Source organism: Epinephelus moara, chromosome 7 (assembly GCF_006386435.1).
Source record: "Epinephelus moara isolate mb chromosome 7, YSFRI_EMoa_1.0, whole genome shotgun sequence".
Lineage (NCBI taxonomy): Eukaryota > Metazoa > Chordata > Actinopteri > Perciformes > Serranidae > Epinephelus > Epinephelus moara.
The window spans coordinates 12,251,626-12,273,266 of NC_065512.1; the positions used below are offsets into that span (position 1 = coordinate 12,251,626).

At 39.4% G+C, this 21,641-nt stretch overlaps 1 protein-coding gene across 1 annotated transcript; it reads left to right on the forward strand.

The window, feature by feature from the left end:
* Positions 1-15,875: 15,875 nt before the first annotated feature.
* On the forward strand, positions 15,876-18,216 carry dlx2a (distal-less homeobox 2a). Its single transcript, XM_050048764.1, has 3 exons — positions 15,876-16,416; positions 16,834-17,018; positions 17,165-18,216. Exons 1-3 carry the CDS (start codon positions 16,098-16,100, stop codon positions 17,489-17,491), a joined length of 831 nt encoding a protein of 276 aa, XP_049904721.1. The 5' UTR covers positions 15,876-16,097; the 3' UTR covers positions 17,492-18,216.
* The last annotated feature ends 3,425 nt before the right edge of the window (positions 18,217-21,641 follow it).

Genomic DNA, 21,641 nt, shown 5'->3' on the forward strand with positions numbered 1-21,641 from the left:
TTGAGGATCATCTTCATAGTTCCTGTAGAGCTGTCATTTAGGGGGTTTGAGATTTCCACCCACCACCAGCAGTGATATGAGCCGTCAGCTTTGTTACCGTCTAAACCTGCAGGAAACATAAAACAGCTTCATTGTATCACCCGCTCACTTTTATCAATGTATCTGCCTGTGTTTGATGCTGGTGTGAAGTTTGAACCAGCCTGGGCCACAATCCCTCAGCAGAGCACAACACAATGTGGGCATTGTGTGTGTGTGTGTGTGTGTGTGTGTGTGTGTGTGTGTGTGTGTGTGTGTGTGTGTGTGTCTGTGTGTGTGTGTGTGTGTGTGTGTGTGTGTGTGCTGGCAGGCAGTGGCTGGGAGGGGGGTGCGTCAGGGTCTTAACCACATTCCTAATTGCAGCAAATGACTTGGGAGTTTCTGGCGTAAGATATGTGAATGGCATCTCTGTTGCTGTGGGTTTGGTGACAGATGCATCAGATCTTAACACATTACAAGCCTCTTCACTGATGTAATCAGTCCAATGACCTCTTCGACTTGCAATAATAACTCTTTCAGTGATGAAGACACGTCCCCTCATTCATGCTGTCCTGTCTCAGTCACAGAGAACAGTCCTAGCTTTAAGCACTATTGTTCACATCATTATTTCCTCTGGTCTGATCATTGGTGATCATTTTATGTCATGTATTTGTGGTGATGACGAAATGATATGACCGTTTTAAAGAGAAAACTTAACCGAGACAGGGGTCAAATATATTATGTAATACATGAATAAACATACAAATTCTTCCGTTAGTGTTTTTAATTGATGTAAGATTTTTATTAATTCCTCCACCTGTTGCACTCTATCCTTAAATTATCACATTTCACTTTGACACACTGTGCAGTATCCTAGATCTATTTTTTTTAATCCACTGTGATAACTCTGTATATAACAAACATGATGTAAAGTACAAGTCCACTACTATACTGTCAGGATCAGACACGTAAAAAGCTCCATATTAACCTAGTAGAATTAGCAATGCAATAATCATAAATGTTATGGCCTGTGGAAAATGATCTTACCTAATAAGATATTAATTACACACTGATTAACACTGATTGCATCATTATTCTTGATGGTTCGCTGTAATCTTAATGATCCAATCAAAACAAATTAAAAGCTTTTATATGGACAGATTAGGGGTGGAGGGAAAAATACATACAGCATAATATTGTGATATTTTGCGTGGCTATATTGTATCGATACACACACACACCAAGTGCTGATTTTTTTAGCATATAAATAATAATATAGCAAACACAAATTATACTTTTGGTAGATGACTAAAATCAAAATCAATTGTTTTTTCAGTCCAGTAGATTTGTTTTGCTGCAATAAATGTGATTGAAGTGAGATGAACGGACTGAAAACTTTATCTTAGATGAAACAGATGACAAAGTTTTCCTTCTGGGACATAATTTTCAGTTAAAACAAGGTAATAAATCATAATAAATATCAATATATGTATTTGAAATACTCAGCAGATGTGCCAAACTATTAAGATTGCAATAATATTGTATCGTAACTGAACTATCTCGGGCTTCTGGTGATTCCCACCACCAGGACAGATACAGATCATGTAATGTATGCTACAGCATTAATAGCCTATGCCAATTTGCAATGTATTTATGTTTATTAATATAGGAACAGATGAGGTAAAGTATCGAGAAAAGACAGCTATAAACTGTAAATTCCTATTGGCACTATAATCTTCTATTGATAAATCCAAAGAACAAAAAAATCAGTTGCTTAAATTGCTTGCTGAGTGTGGTCTGTGTGTGTCCCTGTGAGCAAAAAGGTGTGTAGCTGCCTTTTACCTGGTTTCACCCAACCGCACAGACAGCACTTTCATGTCCACTTTTGCCCTGGGTGGTTGTGTAACCTGAGCTGTGAGAGGAGGTGAAGTTGCCCGGCCTCGTATTGTCTCAGGTCAGTGGGAATAGAGAAACCGGAGAGATGTTGCAGGTCGAACAGGTGGACCCCTGCAGGTGACGAGGCCTTTCTTCACAGATTAGCTGCACTTTTGTACCAACAAAATGAACACTGACTTGAGAAAGGTCTGTGTGGGCCCCCTGGTCAAATCACTTTGAAGATATTGAGTTTCGTTAATGGGCAGAGAATCAGAGCCCTTTTCTTATCCTCTTACATATATATATATATATATCACAAGTTTGATTATTGGCAGAAGTTAGCAAGTTAAAGTCAATATTGGTCATGCTATCTATGTCTTGATTAGATAAACAAAAGTGACTTCCTCATATTCAGCCTGATTTAAACTGTCACGCATGGGGCAAATGCTTTCATTCATTTTTTTTTAAGTTAGTTTAGTTTAGTTTTAGAAAACATCTTCCTTGGACATACAGTATTCTACTAAATTAATAATTAAAGGTTCAGTGTGGAGGATTTAGGTGGATATATTGACATAAATGAAATATATTACAATTACTATGTTTTCTTTTGTATATAATTACCTGAAAATAAGAATCATTATGTTTCCGTTACCTTAAAATGAGCCATTATTATCTACATAAGGAGTGAGTTGCCATGTTGCACTGCCATGTTTCTACAGTAGCCCAGAATGGACAAACCAAAAACTGGCTCTAGACAGGACCATTCACATTTTTGTATCAGCAATCACCTGCACAGTTTTGGAGAGGAAGAGACCTTTGTGGGTAACTTGGATTCCAGGGAAAACCTTTTTAACATCTGGATCTTAAATTAAGAAAATAGGTGAGCACATATTAGCAGGTGTTGGACTGGTGACCCATCTGTGGCCTGCTGAACCGTGTCGGGAAAAGTAAAACTTCTTATTCAGTGTTTCTACTGATTTAAATCAGCTGGTCTGTTTGTTTTGGGGAAAAGGATACGCCTGAGGATAATTTGGCTCCCTGTAAAAGCCTCCTGAACAATGAACACTGAAGGAATTTTAACTGGGAAAAGTTTCGGCTGGTTGCGATCTGCAATCCTCACCGCTAGATGCCACTAAATCCCCCTTAATCTTACACACTGCTCCTTTTAGTTTTTCACAGTAACAGCAAGTTGTAAACTGTCTTTCTAAAAATAATAATAATAATAATTCAATACTTGTTAGTCATTAGCTACTGCGTTTCATCTGAAAACTGTTTTATAGCTGGACTGATCACTGTAATTACAACCAATATAATCTACAAACCACATTTCAGATCTTTTAATTTGTAATGTGTGACCACGGGTTTTGTCCAGATTTTGTTGACAAGTAAATGGTAAATTATAGCTGACAGCTGGATTTCACCAATTTGCCACCTTCATGCTAAAATTATTAGACTTTAGAATCTCTGAAACTTGAAATGTGGTGAGACAGAAGGGTCAGCTCCTCGAGTTTCACAGCGATGAAGTCAACATAACAGAGACTGGTGGAGGAAACCAAACCCCAAAGTTATCAGAGGGGCACGGAAACATGCCCAAAATGCACAGTTGGCATGGGCATAAAACTGTAGTGATGACTACAATGCAATGCAAACAGATGGATGCTGTTATTTTAAATGGAGGACATCTGTAATGCTTAAATTTAGGCCCCATCTTATTGATCATGACATTTATACGGCACACGGAGGCGTGTAAAATTGATCACATTTCATGCTCATTTAGCAACACTGTGAGGATTTTACATCTTTGATGCAATCTGGACGACTCACGCCATCCTTAGTGGGGCTGTTTAGAGTGGTACCAGTGTTAATGGTTGGATTTCACTGATTTGCCACTTTCATGCTGAAATGATTAAGTTTTAAAAGCTCTGAAACTCAAGCCCTGGTGAGACAGAAGGGCCAGCTCCTTCTGTTTCACAGTAATGAAGTCAACATAACAAAGACTGGTGGAGGAAACCAAACCCAAAAGTTACTGGAGAGACAAGGGAGCGTGGCCAAGATGCACAGTTGGGCTAGGCATTTATTTTTTGGCTGGTGTGCCAAGAAAACATACTAATTACCACAATGCTAAGTTAAAACAGATGGGTGTTGTTGCTTTAAATAAAGGAGTTCTGATAGACTTAAGTCAATGCCCAACCCTACTGATAATGGTATTTGTACAGCACCACAGAGGCATGCAAAACTGACTACATATCACACTGGATTGGTTCATCTTAGGTTCGAATATTGCTTATATCTGGCCCTACACAAAATCTGTGATGATGTAATGTAAACTCAACTCAACTCAACTCAAACTTTATTTATAAAGCACATTTAAAACAACCAAGGTTGACCAAAGTGCTGAACAGATCAATAGAAATAAACAAGCAAATACAATGAGGTACCTAATAGTACACCACAATAATAACCATAAGATACATAAAATACAATACAATAAAATAAAATACAAGAGTTATAAAATAAGATCAAAATAAGCTAAAATGTTTGGGTGTCCAGCTCAACCTGAGTTAAAAGCCTGAGAGAAGAAGTGGGTTTTAAGAAAAGACTTAAAAACCTCTAGGGTCTGGGCAGACCTAATGTGCAGGGGCAGGCTATTCCAGAGCCTAGGGGCAGCCGCCCCAAAGGCTCTGTCGCCTCTGGTCTTCAGCCTAGTCCTAGGAGTAGCCAGTAATAGCTGACTGGCTGATCTCAAGGCTCTGGAGGGAGCATGAAAGTGCAGGAGTTCGGTTAAATAAGGGGGTGCCAGCCCATTTAGGGCTTTAAAAACAATCAATAAAATCTTAAAATCAATTCTAAAACGCACTGGAAGCCAGTGGAGCGAGGCCAAGATTGGTGTGATGTGATCGTGTTTACGCTTTCCAGTGAGGAGGCGGGCTGCTGCGTTCTGGACAAGCTGTAGACGGTGTAGCAGTGACTGGTCAATACCGACATAAAGCGAGTTACAGTAGTCCAGACGTGAGGTTATAAAAGCATGGATTACCCTCTCTAGATTCTGGGGGGAGAGATAGCCCTTTACTTTAGCTAAAAGCCTGAGTTGATAAAAGCTGGTTTGTATTACTGATCTAACTTGTTTATCGAATTTAAAAGCACTGTCAAAGGTCACACCGAGATTTTTAACAGAGGAACGGATGTTAGGAGTGAAGGGGCCCAGAAAATCAGCAGAGTAATCGGAGGGGTCACATCCAAACATAATGATCTCTGTTTTATCCTCATTGAGATTTAAAAAGTTAGTGTCCATCCAGGATTTGACATCTTTTAAACATTCTAGCAGTGGCTGTACAGAATCCTTGCTAATGGATTTAAGGGGCAGATAGATCTGTACATCATCTGCAAAACAGTGAAAAGGTATGTTGTGTTTCTTAAAAATCAACCCTAATGGCAGCATGTACAGCAAGAAGAGGATGGGGCCCAAAATGGAGCCTTGGGGGACACCGCAGGTGAGAGGAGCCGTAGCTGAGTTGAAAGTTGTTAACTCGGGTTAACAACCCGATCACCAGAATAAATCTTGGGATTGTGAATTTCTGCAGACCACAGGTACAGGTTTGTTTGCCTGGAAATGTCACTGATGTCTCACTAAAAAACACCCATTTTTGGTGACATAAACGCAGCTGGATATGCTACGGATGTCTCTCTATAAAGAAATGGTTTTGTTGTTTGTTGGTGTCAAACAGTGGTCTAGAGCTTGGCAGGCGCCTCCCCTAGCTGTCATGCCATCCACCATCCCCTTCCACCTCCCAATGACAAAGTCAGCTCATAACATGTAAGCAAAACTGAACGTCACTTTAGAAATGTTGATATGATACGTATGAAATGTACAAATGTGACGTATTTGCAGAAATGTACAATGACAAAATTTTATTTTGGTGACTGGGCTGGGTCTAAAATTCGAGGGCATATAAATATGTAAAGGAAATATTGGACTTCTGGACCTACAGCACAATAGTAAGACTGGAATTTATGCATTGTTAGCAAAAATAAGTAACTGCAAATGAAGTCATCGTAGTGGTGGCTGTATTCAGAAATAGAGAAGAGAGCCCTCTCCCCGTTCTGCTGCTGAGGTGCATAGATTCTGAGTGACCGCAGAAGTTGTGTCTGCATCAGTGGCTGTGTGAAGCATGGCGTTAAATCATACTGTGTGAAAGAGGGAGCAGCTGATCCTGGTGCTGTTGTGACAGTGCCGTGGTCCTTTGTAGGGAGACCATCCGCAGTAAATCTGCTCCACTCCCCTCGCACAAAGGACTGCTTCCATTTATGGGTGCTGGGTGGGGGTGTGTGCCACTGAATCAACAATGAAGGGAGCGGGACCTCGCAGACCTCTCTGAATTCTTTCTCAGGCAGGCCGCGCAGATGACACAGGGAATTCTGGGGATTCCTTTGTTATCCCTGCAAAGTGCAAATCCATTTTTGTGTTAGTGCGAAGGAATTCCCTCTTGGGTGTGTTTTCATTATGTCATGACAATCGTGTTATACAGCAGGCAGGGAAGTTACTTGAGATGTGACTTTCTTATTTTGTGAAAACTATTACCACCAATATTTCAAAATAATCTGATAATTATGAGGAACTAGGAAGTGTGTCCTCACATCAGGCACCGGCAGTGTTTGAACTATTTCAGTGGAGGATATGACATTTATACCACATGCCAAAGAGGCTGTGGACATGTTTCAACCTGCTGAGGACCATGCAATTATTCAAATAAATTTTCAAAAAAGCATAAAGATTAGGTTAAAGGAACAGTTCAACCCACAAAAATACACATTTTTATTTTTACTTGTAATGCCGTGTATCAGTCTAGATTGTTTGTTAGAGAGGTGCCGAGTGTTGGAGATATCAGATGAAGAGATGTCTGTTTTCTCTAAAACATAATGGAACTAGATGTCACTCAGCTTGTGGTGCTTAAAGCGCCAAGAAAACACATTTGGAAAACTCAACATCAATGTCTCTTTCTGGAAATCCTGACCTGGTTACTCAAGATAATCCACAGACCTTGTTGTGAGCAGTTTCATGTAGTAACTATTTTCTTTCTACTGAACTACACCCGCCAACCATATCACCGCACAGAAGGAAGTGTGCATCTACTCATAGATTCATTGTGGGATGTAGTCATTGATGGTGTCCTCTTTGGCTGAGCTGTAATGTTAGCAAGCTTAGCAGTGAGCTAAGTGAGCTAGCAGTAGATGCACGCTTCCCTCTGCACAGTGATACGGTTGGGAGGTGTAGTTTGGTAGAAAGAAAATAGTTCCTGCATGAAACTGCTCACAAGGTCTGTGGATTACCTTGAGTAACCAGGTCATGATTTCTGAAAAGAGACATTGCCGTTGGGTTAAACATTTTTTTTTTTTTTAAATGTTGGCGCTTGGAGCACCACAAGCCAAGTGCCATCTAGTTACATTATATTTTTAAAAAGGCAGACATCTCTATGGCCAATATCTCCAACAGTTGGCAACTCACACCAAAACAGTCTAGACTGATAAACAGCGCTACAGGTAAAAGAAAAAAATAAGTATTTTTATTTTGGGGTGAACTGTCCCTTTAAGGGTTTTAATACAACATCATCAATGGATCAGTAATGTTCAGTCTTCCTTTTTCTGAGTACATTTAAATTTGTAGTGTGGTAAATACTTTGTTAGTGAACTGTAGCTAATTTGAACACAACAGACTGTCCCATTGTGGAGCATCAAACTTTAACCCTACATCTGTTACGGCCTCAAAAAGGAACACTTCCTTTCAATTGTTATCCTTTGCCCGTGCTCGTCATTAAAGCCTTTGTTGTTAAAAATAACTTCTCCTCAGAGGAAAAGCCGCCATGACTAATTCTAAGGAAACACATGCTCAATCATGAACACCATGCTGAGGGTTTCCAACTCCAACCCCACTCATGTCCGCAGCCATGTGGACATAAGTGTACAGGCTCAACCTTTCAGACGGAGAGGTCAAGAAACACTTGGTAAATCATTTCCATGTTTGCAAGAAGCACATGCGGTAGATGTATACACGCCTCACATTTGCTGACTCTGTGTCTTGGGCTAATGCTCCAAAGCATTTTGAAAACAATGGATAAACCTCCTATTGTGTTTTTTTGAGGCATTTCATGGAGGTATTTAAAGTTTTAAGCCAAAGCCGAAAAACTTGCAGTAATGTGATTTGACTAAAAGGGTGAGTTGCCAAGGTGATGAATGCTCCAATAGACCCAGCAGGAGATCAGCGAAGAGAATCCACCGACAGCCAAATCACTCTGCTGAGCTAGAAACCATTACTGCTCCTGTTGACCCCGAGTACAGTACATAATGAAAAACACCCACAGCCATTTACCATAGCCAAGTTTAAAATTTATGTATATACTGTTATTATGTGTTATCATTTGTGTAGTCAAAATTACTCTTCTTTAAGATGTGCTAAATTGAAACCACTGTAGTTAAACTGTTCTGTACTTAAGATATAATGACATTGCATTTTTTGTGTATTTTTGCATGTCTCAGCTTACCAAAATGAATGCACATTTAAACGGTGAACTAGAGTATAGCTTAGGTTAACTGCTAATTAAATGATGCTCGCTGGAAACATGTGAAATTACATATTATACACCGTTGTGCGTTTACTTTAAAAAGCTAGTATTTTAATTAAGATTTACCTTTTGTAAAAATATCACTGCTCTTTTGGGGAAAAATAGATAACATAAGCATAAGTATAAACACAAGTATATATGCCAAAATAGTACATTTTTAATAGTATATTTAATAGTATAATAATAATTTAGATCCTACTGACAACAAAAAGTACTTAAACATGGTTTCAAGAAATTTACTGCAACTACATGCTGTTGGTGTAGGATGTATTACACTCAATAAAAAGAATCTACTGGCTTAATTAAAAATAAATTAAGGAACAAATTGCATGCATCTTTTTGAGTAATTCTAACTCTGGCATTGTTAAGTCCAATACAAATTCAATGAGTCTTTTATAATCTAACAGTTAGTGTAGTATAACCAACATGATTTGCTTTAACCTCAAAAAACTTAATTAAGTTGAACCAATTTAATATTTATCCAAAAGTTGTGGTGGTATTTAATAGTCAAATTATTCTAAGTTATTATTTTAACTCAATTCTACTGAAAAATGTCAAAAAATGTCTGATTTTGACCAAGTTATTAAAATAATTGTCAAATGATTACAACACTTTAATGTAGCAAACGTGTAGTGTAACCAACATGATTTGCTTTGACCTCAAAAAAACCTAATTAAGTTGAACCAATTTAATATTTATCCAAAAGTTGTGGTGGTATTTAATAGTCAAATTCTTTCATTTAAGATATCCTAAGTTATTATTTTAACTCAATTCTACTGCAAAATGTCAAAAAATGTCTGATTTTGACCAAGTTATTAAAATAATTGTCAAATGATTACAACACTTTGATATAACAAACATATTTTTTATGCTGGGAAAAAATATCTTATTTTAAGCATTATCCACTAACCCCATGAAATGTAGACTTCTTTTTACTTATACATTTGTCAAACGCAGAAAGCATAAGTCTAATGTCTGGTTCACTCATTCTGACAAATTAAAAAAAAAAAAAAAAAAAAAAAAAAATAGTCAGTATCATAGGTTAAATTTGGGCCACCAAGCACCAAACACAGCCATCCTCAGTCCGAACCTGTGCTTTGTTTTTGAGATGTGCTCATCACTAACAGTGAACAACATCTGTCCACCCACACACAGAGACTCCCACCATACAGAACAAGAGCAAACAAACTTACATACCAACAATCAAAAGCTACAGAACAATGTTTGCAGTAAATCTTTGTGGGATGTGGAGTGTGTTCTCGGCAAAGACCATTCTGCACATAATGGAGAATGCAGAACATACTTAAATGAAAATATCTTCAGGTTTATTCATTTTAGATTTTCCACTGAAATCAACAGCAGTTTGTATCTAAATAGATAAATAAATGGGTTTCAGTGTAACATCCATTCCTCCGTTTCCCTCCCCCTCTGGCTCCTATATTGCCAATCATACTGTCATTTTTGTGCTGTGCATTGTCATTGCCATTGTAAACACACAGTAGGCTCTATGTGGTCATGGAGTGCTATGTTGATTTCTGCTATCGAGCCCTGACTTCTTATACTATTCATGTAACCTCAACTCATAGAGTGCAAATGGTGTGCCATTGAAAAGATCTCAGCTTTTGTTTGCCTTGTGAGCTTCTGCAACACCAAAAAAACCAAGATAACAGATGCTCAAGATCAATAACTCCTCCAAATGTCAGGGTTGTTATCGCTCACAATGACTTCCTGTTTTGTGCACTTTGATTCCTCAAGACAAAATGTCAATATCAGCCAGTGTTGCCTTTTTATGAGCACATGTTTGCTTTTCACAGTTTTTAATGGGAAAACAGATGCTGACATGATGTAAGGGCTGTAATCAAATGGTGACTGAGACAGACTACTTAAAATTATATGGATTCCACTATATACTGTGGTCTATATAGCAAAATGTCTCCCATACTATGACATCTTTTCTTTGACTCAATAGATTGTTTGTTTGTTCTGTTCATATTTATACTTAAGCACTACTAGGGGCATGGCTTCGAGTCACGTCTTGGACTTGAGTCAGATACAAGTCACACATTTGATGACTTTAGACCTCACGTGACAAAATCAAAATTTGCAACTCAACTCGGACTTTAACACCAATGACTCATGACTTCAGTTGGACCTGAGCCTTCTGACATGAAAATACATGATACGCTCCCCTAAGCCCATTTCCTTGTTAACGAACATTAACGCTATTCATTCCCAGCAATTTGATCCCTAATTCCCCAGATCCACTTTGTCTGAACTAGTCCGACAGCATCTAATCAAGTTCCAGGAGATAACTATTAAGAACAAATGTTAAGTTACTGAGCGCCAGATGGAAAAAATACCAAATATAATTTTGTTTGCGTATAAAAAGTATGCCAGTGGTCAACAAAAAATGACTTGCAGTATGTTAAGCATGTGGGTCAGGATTTAGTCAGGGATGCAACAATTTCAAACAAACTAGTTTTCACAAGTAAATACAAATTTTATAAAGCATTCATCACTTTTGTAAATGTAATATATTATAACTCTGTGGTGAAAATGGCATTGTATTTGGTGAAGCGCACACTATGACTTGTTTAGGACTGGAAACCCAAAGCTAAGGACAGGGGGGGTCCAAACTTTTTTAAATGGGGAAATTGTGAAAATACCTGGGGATCAGCTGCTTCTCGCATCATAAAATGTGTCTCAAATGAGACAAATGCAGCTTGTTTCATCTTACAGTAAAGATTGCTTCTGAAAGCAGCTGTCCTCACTGTCAACTTCACACTTCTTTGTTGTGGCTGTGTCTGCTAACTAGCAGGAAATGTCTGCTGTGAGGCAACTGTTGGTTTGCCGTCTGTTTATGGAAACACCTGTGTGGTTACTACTTTGTGCATGTCTACAAACTATATAAGAGTCCTGCCATCGTAAGGTAAATGAAAAAATGTAAAGTGATCTTGCTTGATTAACAAACATTGTGTGACTGTGTATTTTGAACAAGTCGTGGGCTGTTTAAAAATGGCCCCTGGGACAGTCTTTAGACATGCCTTGCCTAGGACTTGGGAATTGTCAGTCTTGACTCAGGACTTGAATGCAAAGATTTGAGTTGAGGGGCACAGGGGACACATCCTCCTGGGTATTTAGAACATGTGCATTTGTTCCCCCCAATAAAAATGTGGAAGTGGCAGAGAACTTTTACTTGAAAATATTAGACCTTTACACCATGAATTGATGCGGAAAAGGCAAACATTGATGCATAGAAATTAACCAGAATATGGGAAATTAAGTGTTCAATGCTCAAGATTTTCTGACAGAGGACCCCCAAACCACGTGTTTCATATATGTCCCCCCAAGGCTGAAACAAAATGTACACCGTTGGCCCCACCTCAGCTGTATACTATATATATTATACTCATAATAGATGTATTAGAATCAACAAGTATTGTAACCATCAAGCAAGGTAAATGGAGTAATCAAAACCAAACTGACAAGAGGCAACAATAATTTTTAGGTCATCTCTACTGATGTGTGGCACATTGCCAACTGTCTCTAGCAGTCAAGAAATATTAAATAATAATAATGGGTTAAATTAGGTTAAATTATTGATAGCAGAGCTAAAGACAAAGAGAGGTGCTCCTATCAAGGACAGTGTAGTTTGGTCTTTTTTAAAATCGTGAATAAACAAAGATGAGATTGTGAACTGGAAGAAGAGAAAAAGCTGAAAACATATGTAAAGCGGTCTGACTGTAGTGCTAAAGGCCAAGTCAAGAGAAGCTCCTGCATAAATGGGAATTTGGAATGCATGATAAAAGCTGCTTACATCTGTGTCCTGTCATTTGGCATCATTTTCATGTCATTGAACACTGGGAAGATCCACTACGCCAGCTGCTCTGCAGCAGAGGATCCAAGTTATAATCAACCAACTGGGCATGACCGTCGAGAACTTAAGTAGCAACAACAACCATTTTTTTCATGAAGGGCTGAAAGGAAAGGTATGATAAGAACTATGCTGCCCAGTCAGCACACTGTGTGGTTATTAATGTTTTGGCACATCCTGATGTTGACCATGAACTCTGAGATTGTGGAACTATGTTGTGAAATCCTCCCTGACCGCTATCTGAAAATCTGATGACTTGTGCATTCCCTGGAGGAACCTCCTTATTTCAATCAAGTCTGAAGCTGTTTACATTTTCCTTGTGAAATATCTTAATATTTTGCATTCAAACACGCAGGTACTGCATGTGGCATGAGTTACATATGCTTTAGGAAAAACCTTTTGTTCCAGGGAGAGAAACTCACCTGTGCGAACAATATTGAGGATTATGAAAAATTCTAATAGCAAAAATTATTTGTATTCTTTATCCAGAAAACCAGCTCATCAACTGAACCGTAATGAAAAGAATCCTGAACAGAGGAGATAATTGCTCACATGACTTCCATTGTTTGCTGTGAGAATACTTCATTAGAGAAACAGTCTTTTTCAGCTTCTACGTGACTCTCACTGGAGGATTTTTTTTGCTCATTCTGGCTCTGATGCCGGGAAGCTGAATACAGAGACTGTGCTCTACTAATGAGCAGAAAACAATGGGCAGATAGAAGCCTCCCTGAACTGGATGTAGGGGTCTCATCATGCCCTCACTAACAAACGGGCAGAGTAAAGAAAAATAACAACAGCGTGCAATGAAATAGATCAAAATAAATAAGTATTAACTAAACTAGGACAGCAGCTGCATAAAGCTTTCTCAGGCTAAAGAAATTATAAGAGGCATTCCACCAGTTTTATGCGGTTTTAGTTAAACCATTATAGGAAGGCATACTTGTGTTTTCTGTGGCTCTGGATGACTTTTCTTAAATAAGTGCATCAGCACCAGGAAATTGTCTTTTCATAAAACTGTGCTCTCGATGCAAAAGAAAGATGCAAATACTTTTGAAATTGGTGCTACATGCCCAGAGAAAACACAGAAAAGGGCTGTGCCATTCGCTTTTGTCCAAGAGGTGGAAAACCTACAACTACCAGGATGCACTGCGCCACACCAGACCAATAAACCCTCCTGCTGGTGGGTGACTTTACTGCAAGCTTGTTATTTTTAACAAGAAACAATATGGCAAATTGATGATTGATTTCAGCATTTTCAGCCTTGGCTTTTACAATACAGTTAACAGAACTGTGCTTGCTTCTTGTTCACAAATTCTCTTATTACAGCCAAACAGTGCACAAAAATATGTTTCTGAAAACATGCGAGGTGAGAAATAGGCAAGCACTGCCTAGTTTCACTGTCTGATCTGAGTTTGGTCTGAGTTTGAGAGACAGGTCTCGTTCTCGATCCACTTCTATACTCATTGGCTGCATTGATAATACTAAGTCTGAGTGCCGGAGTGCGCCCTGGCACAAACTGGATCATTTGTACATTTGGTACGAATACTACATACTAATAATACATACTCTGGGCACTCTGTCTGTGGAGAAAGAGCAGCAAAGCACCAAGGGCAGTGAATGTGTGATTAACTTAATGGTTGGTTAATTCATGTAGAAGTAGAACTCTCTGTGTCTTCGAACAACAGTGCCCTCATTTTAGTGTAGAGTGTCTGAGTGGATTTAGTACAATCTGTGATTTGAGCAACTGCCCCAGAGCTGGCTCTAGGGCTGTTGCTCGTGTTTGGCATCTCCAAATGGATCTGAGATGAAAGGTGAGCAGGGAGATCTGGGCGCTTATAAGATAGAGGGAGATTTACCACATTTCCATTTAAATCTGAGAAAATTACTAAAGAGACATCATCCAGGTATCTTGTTATTTATGACAGAAAGCCTATAATTACAAATTGGTACACTGAGTTTAAAAGATGTGGCAGGTAACCATGCAGGGAGGGTCAAAGACACTATGGAGTTGCATTATGGTAATTGTATCCAGCCTTTCTGAAGCTTGACCCATTCTATGGACTAAAAGTTGGGACATCTCAGCCTTGGCTGCTTTGATTAGCACCATTGTCTTATAAATCTGTCTCTTGCAAATGTCCCAACTTTATGGAAGTTCAACACTAAATCGCTGGAGTGTCCCTTTAACCAAGATTTAATCAGTTGGTTCTCTAAATGATTTTAAATGAAACATTTTGTAAAGTTAGAGGGTTTGTTTGTATATAAGTAATTCTCCATGTACCATGGACATATCATCTTTAAGATTTGGTGTTATCTTCAATATTGGGGACAGTATACAAACAAATTAAAAAGCTCATACATTGTTCAACAGAGAGATCTCTAACAGAGAGATAAGCTTCATAACGATTCTATTAGGCGTCATTTTGACTTGCATTAGATTATAAATATGTTGCATAAACCCTGTATATCTATGACACTGTCTGGGGTGCTGAAGTGATGCTCTGGCTGACAGAATTTGTCTTAGAGCAAGTTAAACATTTTCAGTTTAGCCTGATTAATACATGCAGTGGCATTACAGAAAACTATCTCTATTAGTTGTGTTAATAAAAGGAACTATGCTGCCATCTTGTGGCGCATAACACAGGCTACTCAACAACTCTGTCATAACATGAACTTCTCTATTGTAGGAGAACTAACACTGGAGTCAATGTGAGGTCGTAGTGGTCAGCCATAGTTCTGTGAACCTATTGATACAGAATAAAGTTTATTCATAAGGCAGTTGATGTTTCTGTTTTGTTCTCTATGCAGACAGAAGGCCAAAGGAAAATGGCTGTAAGTCAGATTTCCAACACCTGGGTGCGCTGTTGCTATCCCCTTGAGTCACCTCCAGCATCATTCATAGGGTTTAAATTGGTATCAACACATTTGTTTCCCCCTTTGACCTACCCTCAGTGTCCTTCTCTTTCTCAAGACAAGTGTGAACCACACTCGGTTTGTACTTAGTTTGAGTTCTTTTTTAGACCAAAATGCAATGATGTAGGGACACCCAAAAGCCCTGTGGTTCCACCGAAACTAACTCAGTGTGCTGAAAAACGAGCATAAATCTGTTATACTGACAAGCGTGAAATTCAAATGAAGAGGGCTGACCGCAAAGCCAGTGAAAACTAATTGAGGCACCAATTTAATGGGGTCTTTTTCTAGTGTGCAGTACATGTTATCCACATGTTGAAGTCACATTAAATGTTCTACATTAATGGCCGGTTATGCACAGAAAATATATATTTAATCTGTAGGTTAAAGCCCCTGTTGGGCCTGCAGGTTTAGTCATGGTACCTTTCAGTGGTTCTTTTGAGATGCTTTGATGGAGAACTCTCTGCAGACAACCAGGACAGACAGACCTGAACAAATAATGGAGGGTGGACGCGGTGGGGAGTAGTCAGTCGTGCAGCCCTTACTCATTGGTTGCCTCAGACACAGTAGCTCTCCCTCTCACTCTCTCATAAACGCGCTCCCACCACCGACCGTAGCAGATAATCACAGGCCACTGAGAGAGGGACACACCTTCCGCTGATTTTGCCACAGTTTACACGGGGATGCGTTTCGATTCACGAAAAGGTGTCATCAGTCCAAGATTTGAGTCGTGTTTTCAGCTCGCAGTTTCGCAGTTTTGCGATTTTTGCGCATAGGTTTATACGAGGCTGCTCCGCTCCAACTCGAAGATGACTGGGGTTTTTGAGAACTTAAATACTGATATGCATTCGAACCAGATTACCTCAAGCAATTACCACAGCTTGCACAAATCGCAGGAGTCTCCGACTCTGCCGGTGTCCACGGCGACGGACAGCAGCTATTACAACAGCCAACAGCCTGGCCACTGCGCAGGGTCTCCCTTTGGCCAACTCGGCTCTTACCAGTACCACGGCAACGCCACGAGTACTGTGCCATATAACGCAAAGTCATACGACCTTGGTTTCAACTCATCTTATGGTTCATACAGCTCTTACGGCTCCAACTCCTCTCCTACTCCAGCCGATACAGGTAAGGAAGCTCTTTTATTTTATTTATACGTGTAAATTAATTACATGCTTTTGTTTGAGACTGAACTTGCCTATTGCATGAAATGTTTGAGGAGCAAGTTGAATCATGCACAACACACAAGTGACAAGATAATTATTATGTGGCCAGAAATTATTAGACACATAGCCCACTTGTCTTGCACAGATCTGCATAAACACTGATAATGAATGAAGGTATTGTTAAATACAAATCTAACGCAAAACTTTGGCTACTTCTGATTTTCCCCTCGGCATTATGATCTAAAAATCTGATAAAACCAAATTAATTATCAGGTAACACAAACATGATGGCGGTGCAAAATGTGCAGAAGTTTTATGCAACTGAAAAACTGCAATATCCTTCATGCATAACGTGAATTGTTTTTGAATGTTCCCTCAGAGAAAGAAGAGAGCGAGCCAGAAATCCGGATGGTTAATGGAAAACCAAAGAAGGTCAGGAAACCTCGAACCATTTATTCCAGCTTCCAACTGGCTGCACTTCAACGGAGGTTTCAAAAGACGCAGTATTTGGCTCTACCAGAGCGGGCCGAGCTGGCAGCCTCGCTGGGCCTTACGCAAACACAGGTGGGTGCATCTAAGACATGGATTCATGCGCTGTCAAATATTCACTCTATGTCTAATGTGAGATGATTTTTTTTTTTAAATATGGGGGGATTTAAGCCGGAAAATAATGTTAATCAATTTTCTGCTTGCATCCGTTTCTTTCTCAGGTCAAAATCTGGTTCCAAAACCGCCGCTCCAAGTTCAAGAAGTTGTGGAAAAGTGGAGAAATCCCCCCAGAGCAACATGTTGCTTCTAGTGAATCTCCCCCCTGCACGTCTCCGCCAACTACTGCCTGGGACTTTCCACAGACTCAAAGAATGAACAGTGTCAACTCCAGTTTACCTCAGAGCAGCAGCCCTCCCAACACGACTGCGCCTTCATCGTTTTTGGCAAACTACTCCTGGTACTCAACCACGAACTCTACGACGCATCTGCAGCCTCCTCTGATCCAGCACCACCACAACTCCGCCATAAGCGCTGGGACGATATTCTGAAACAAACAATAACAATAAAAGCATCGGGTTTAAATCGGACAATACTGGTGAAAAAAAAAGAAAAATGCCAATACCTTCATTTTACAGACCTCGTGTGTGCGCCATGCGAACCAAACACGCAGGCACCAGAAGTTAATGGAGCCAGACAGGCTCATGGACCTTGCCAGTCTTCGCACTGGTAAATGGTAGACACAGATTTCTACAGTTATTTTTGTATTTATTTATTTTGTTTATGTCGAGGGATGAATGAACCACTATTACCCAAAGCAATCACAGCCTGGGCGCAAGCCTGCTTTTACGCGGACGTCACTTTTTTGCCATTTCTGCAAAAACAAAACATCCATCGCAGGACAACCTGTCACAAATCAAATGTAGCACAAGTTATTAACTGTATCGTGCCTTTTTCAATATGACCTCATTTTGTTGTGCGATAAAACAGCGTACCTTTATCCATTCCTTATGTCATTAGTTGATTTGAATATAGGCCTACAGGGGGGTAAGTGTCTGAATCCACGTTTGTAAATATTTTACCACAGCTTTTTGATAGCCCATGTCGCGTTGACTCTTTTTTTTGTTTTAGGCTACTGGTGCAAATCCATTATCCACCGTAAGCTACTGATTGCCCTCTGATTTACTTGTATCACACTTAATTGTATTTTTTGTCTTATTTATTTTAGCAATGTTCCACATATATGGCCAGACGTTATTTAAATAAAAATGTTTTCTGTGAATATGCATCTCTCTTTTTTCTTTTAAAAAATGTTTTCTGCCTCTTTCATGTCTCTTTTTCCTTTCATAACAGGCATTTATTTATGGATGACTGGGGATATTTTGTGTTGCCTTATTGGTTTTGTAAAGAGCCAAAAAACAATTTATTTTATTCTATCTATTTTTATTTTAGTCTAGCCTACTTTATTTTACAGAAATATACATCGGTTTTATTTAATTTTTAAAGCACAAATGCTGCATGATTTTCCCACATCAGCTGACTTTATTTTAGAAACTGATAACGTTAGCTTAATATGGCTAATTTAATCTAATGTGGGAAACTCCCGATATCTTTAATCAAAGTAGGCTGCCACAAACATGTTAGCCTACATTTAAACTATATTTACCTGTATTTTTATTGTAATAGGGTGAAACTCGTTAAAAATTACCTGATAAATGCACACCTGTAGCTAACAAATTAATAGCCTAGCTTATTAAGCTAACCTTTAGCTGCGTTGCCTGGCAACCGTGTTAATAGCTCCACCGAGAGCTAGCCGTTAGCTCTAAGTTCGTCATGGCCGTTGAACTTTAAGCTAGGTGGACGTTTGTACAGCTAACGTTATACTGATTTAAAGCTATTTCTTAAGTATTTTTTATGTTGTTTGTAATTACAAGAGGTCGACAAGCAAGCTGAGATAGGCTAATTCCTCAGCTGTCTAGGCTTATTTTACCCGGTTCCGTCGACAGACGATTAGCCGAACCGGGGCTCACTCACTCAGGCAGGCAGAGGCAGAGGCAGAGGCCCGGGGCGCAGGCTCAGCAGAGGGGGGAGGCAACACAACAACACGCCTTGGCATGCGGAGAGGGGAAGATGAGGGTGGGTATGAATGAGCACAGGCTCCTCAGACTCTGTGGAGTCAGTGAGCCGCTTTCCAGACGTTTTATGAACTCAGCCTAACAAGAGAAAAAGGGGAGAGGAACTCGGTCCAAGACAGCCCGGAGCTACAACATCATGGAAACATTTCTCACGTCTCACAAGTAAAGCCTGTGATCTCCGAAGACGAGCAGATTGACCTACATTATTTATGTGGCTCATGTAGGGCCTGTGGGCTACATGGTAAACACAGGCACACGTCCAAAAAACTAGAAAGCCCATTTTATTTAAGCTATTTTATCAGAGCTATTTTGACTCTGATAGATAGATCGAGCTGGGGGGAGGGTGGGTTGGGGGGTATTAATAATACACAGTCCCATCACTTAGTTCTCATTCATGATCATCACTGTCTATCCCACACGCTTCCCTTCAAACAACCACGGGCCATAAAGTGGGATCGTTTCCTTGTACATAATTAGGACTGTAGCTTGTCAGCGGTTGCTATATCTCCATGATGGAGCCTCCTCCCTGGAGCTGACAGGATCCGATCCCAGACATGCTGCAGGTCTGTGGTGTGCTCCAACACATCTGTACATATATATATATATATATATATATATATATATATATATATATATATGTATATTGCCTGCCTTTGTGTGGGTGTTTGTGGATTTAATGTGCCTATACTGTTATAGTGCAGAGAATTAATGCATGCATCATGACAAGCCTGCATGCACGATCACTTGCACCATGAACTGAAATAACACTGTGGCTGGTTTACAATAGAACAATATGTATCGATTTCATTATAATAATAATAATAATAATAATAATAATAATATTAATATGAATAATAATAATGATAATAGATTTCTAATGCTTGATTTCCACCAATGGATTAGAGCTGCTTTGGTTTACTTTTGCATTTCTCCGGGCAACTTGTAAATGCCATACCCCCTATCCTAATTTATACCCTGATCTGTAATTTCATCCACATTTGCTCTGGTTTGAGCATTCTGGCTTTCAGATCTGAAAGCCTGCAATTACTATATAATTCTTCGCAATTTCAGATGTCCTAATATGGGGTGTTATTTTTACACAAGACAATTTCCCGCTATTTCAAGCATCAACATTGTCAAAGTTGTATGTACATAATAAATGGGGAATATCAATGCATAGTTTTTAGCCTAACATCTTGACTCAACGATAATTATATCCGTGTGGAGCCTACGCAGAATTAGCCTGAATTGCATGGTAACTGCTGCTTTAAATTTTAAAAAATTACTCATAATTTCCCCCAAAGATTACCAAGATCTCGAGTGCACAATGTCATCAGCGTAATGAGGAGTAAACATTTATGCTAATAATCTACATTTTTTTTCCATCAGCTATAAAGAGAGGGAAATAAAGCAGACATTTTCAGTCATATTCTGAACTCTGCTGCTATAGCTTAGACCAACACATGGGACACATTTTGGGGGATTTAAGCGCTTATCTTGTGTCTGTGCTGAAGGATGCTGCTGCTGCTGCTGCTCGTCTGCCTCCATGCTGATTTCTGCAAAACCCTGGGAGGGAGCCTGCCTCTTCATTGCAAGCCGAAAGGTGTGTATTAAATGTTTATTTCTTAAATATTCACTGAAAGTAGCGCGACGGGTGAATGCATTTGAGATGAGCAAAAACAGGAAACAGACTAAGCATAATTTATCCCTTTTTGTCATGCATGCAGCATTTATTTATTTTAATTCTTAGTCACATCTATGAATGTTCTTTCATGATATAAAACTATTTCAAAGGCTGCTTCTTCCCCAGTATAATCTTAGGGTTATTTTAACTTAAAAAAAAGTCTCCGGTGTTTAATATGTTGCTTTTGTTCAAAAAGTCCTATAGCAAAGAAAGCTGCTCACACCGAGAGGAAATGTAAGGAAGGGGAGACACACAAGTTGTTCTTTAATCTCGTCGCTGCTCTCATTACTCTTACATTGTGCTTTGCTAATTTTGAAGCCTCTTCGCATTGACAACTCCGTGATGTACACCTGCAAGCAATTTGCCAGCCTTACACATAGGCAAAGTCTAAGGGAACAGTGACGAAATGGCAGCTCACCTATTTCGCTATATTTTTTTTCTCTCTCCTCTATTGCAGCAGCACATTTCTTTCAGAGCACTGTCTCTTTTGTCAACGCAGAAAGCTCCTCCGTGCGAAAAAAAATGCTCATAATTACCTTAGAGATAGGAAACTGCATTAGAATAAATAAGGGCGAAATTACTGTAATTATGCTGGGTTTGATGGGCTCAGCTCGTATAATCAAGGGGAGAATACAGCGAAATAACGCTGACCCTCTTGGATGTGCAGCTGCGCCTTTCTGGGGCTAGGTAGGCAGATTTATGTTCACTACAGCAGCAGCAGCAGCACAATTCATATTCTTTCTTAATGGTATCGAAATATACATAGGGTTGTTATACTTCTTGCACACAAAGGGCTGTGTATGTTCTGAGCTTTGTATTAAAATAACAAAAGAGACAGGGTTGTTACAGGAATGTTACACAAGCAGCAGACAATAGATAAAC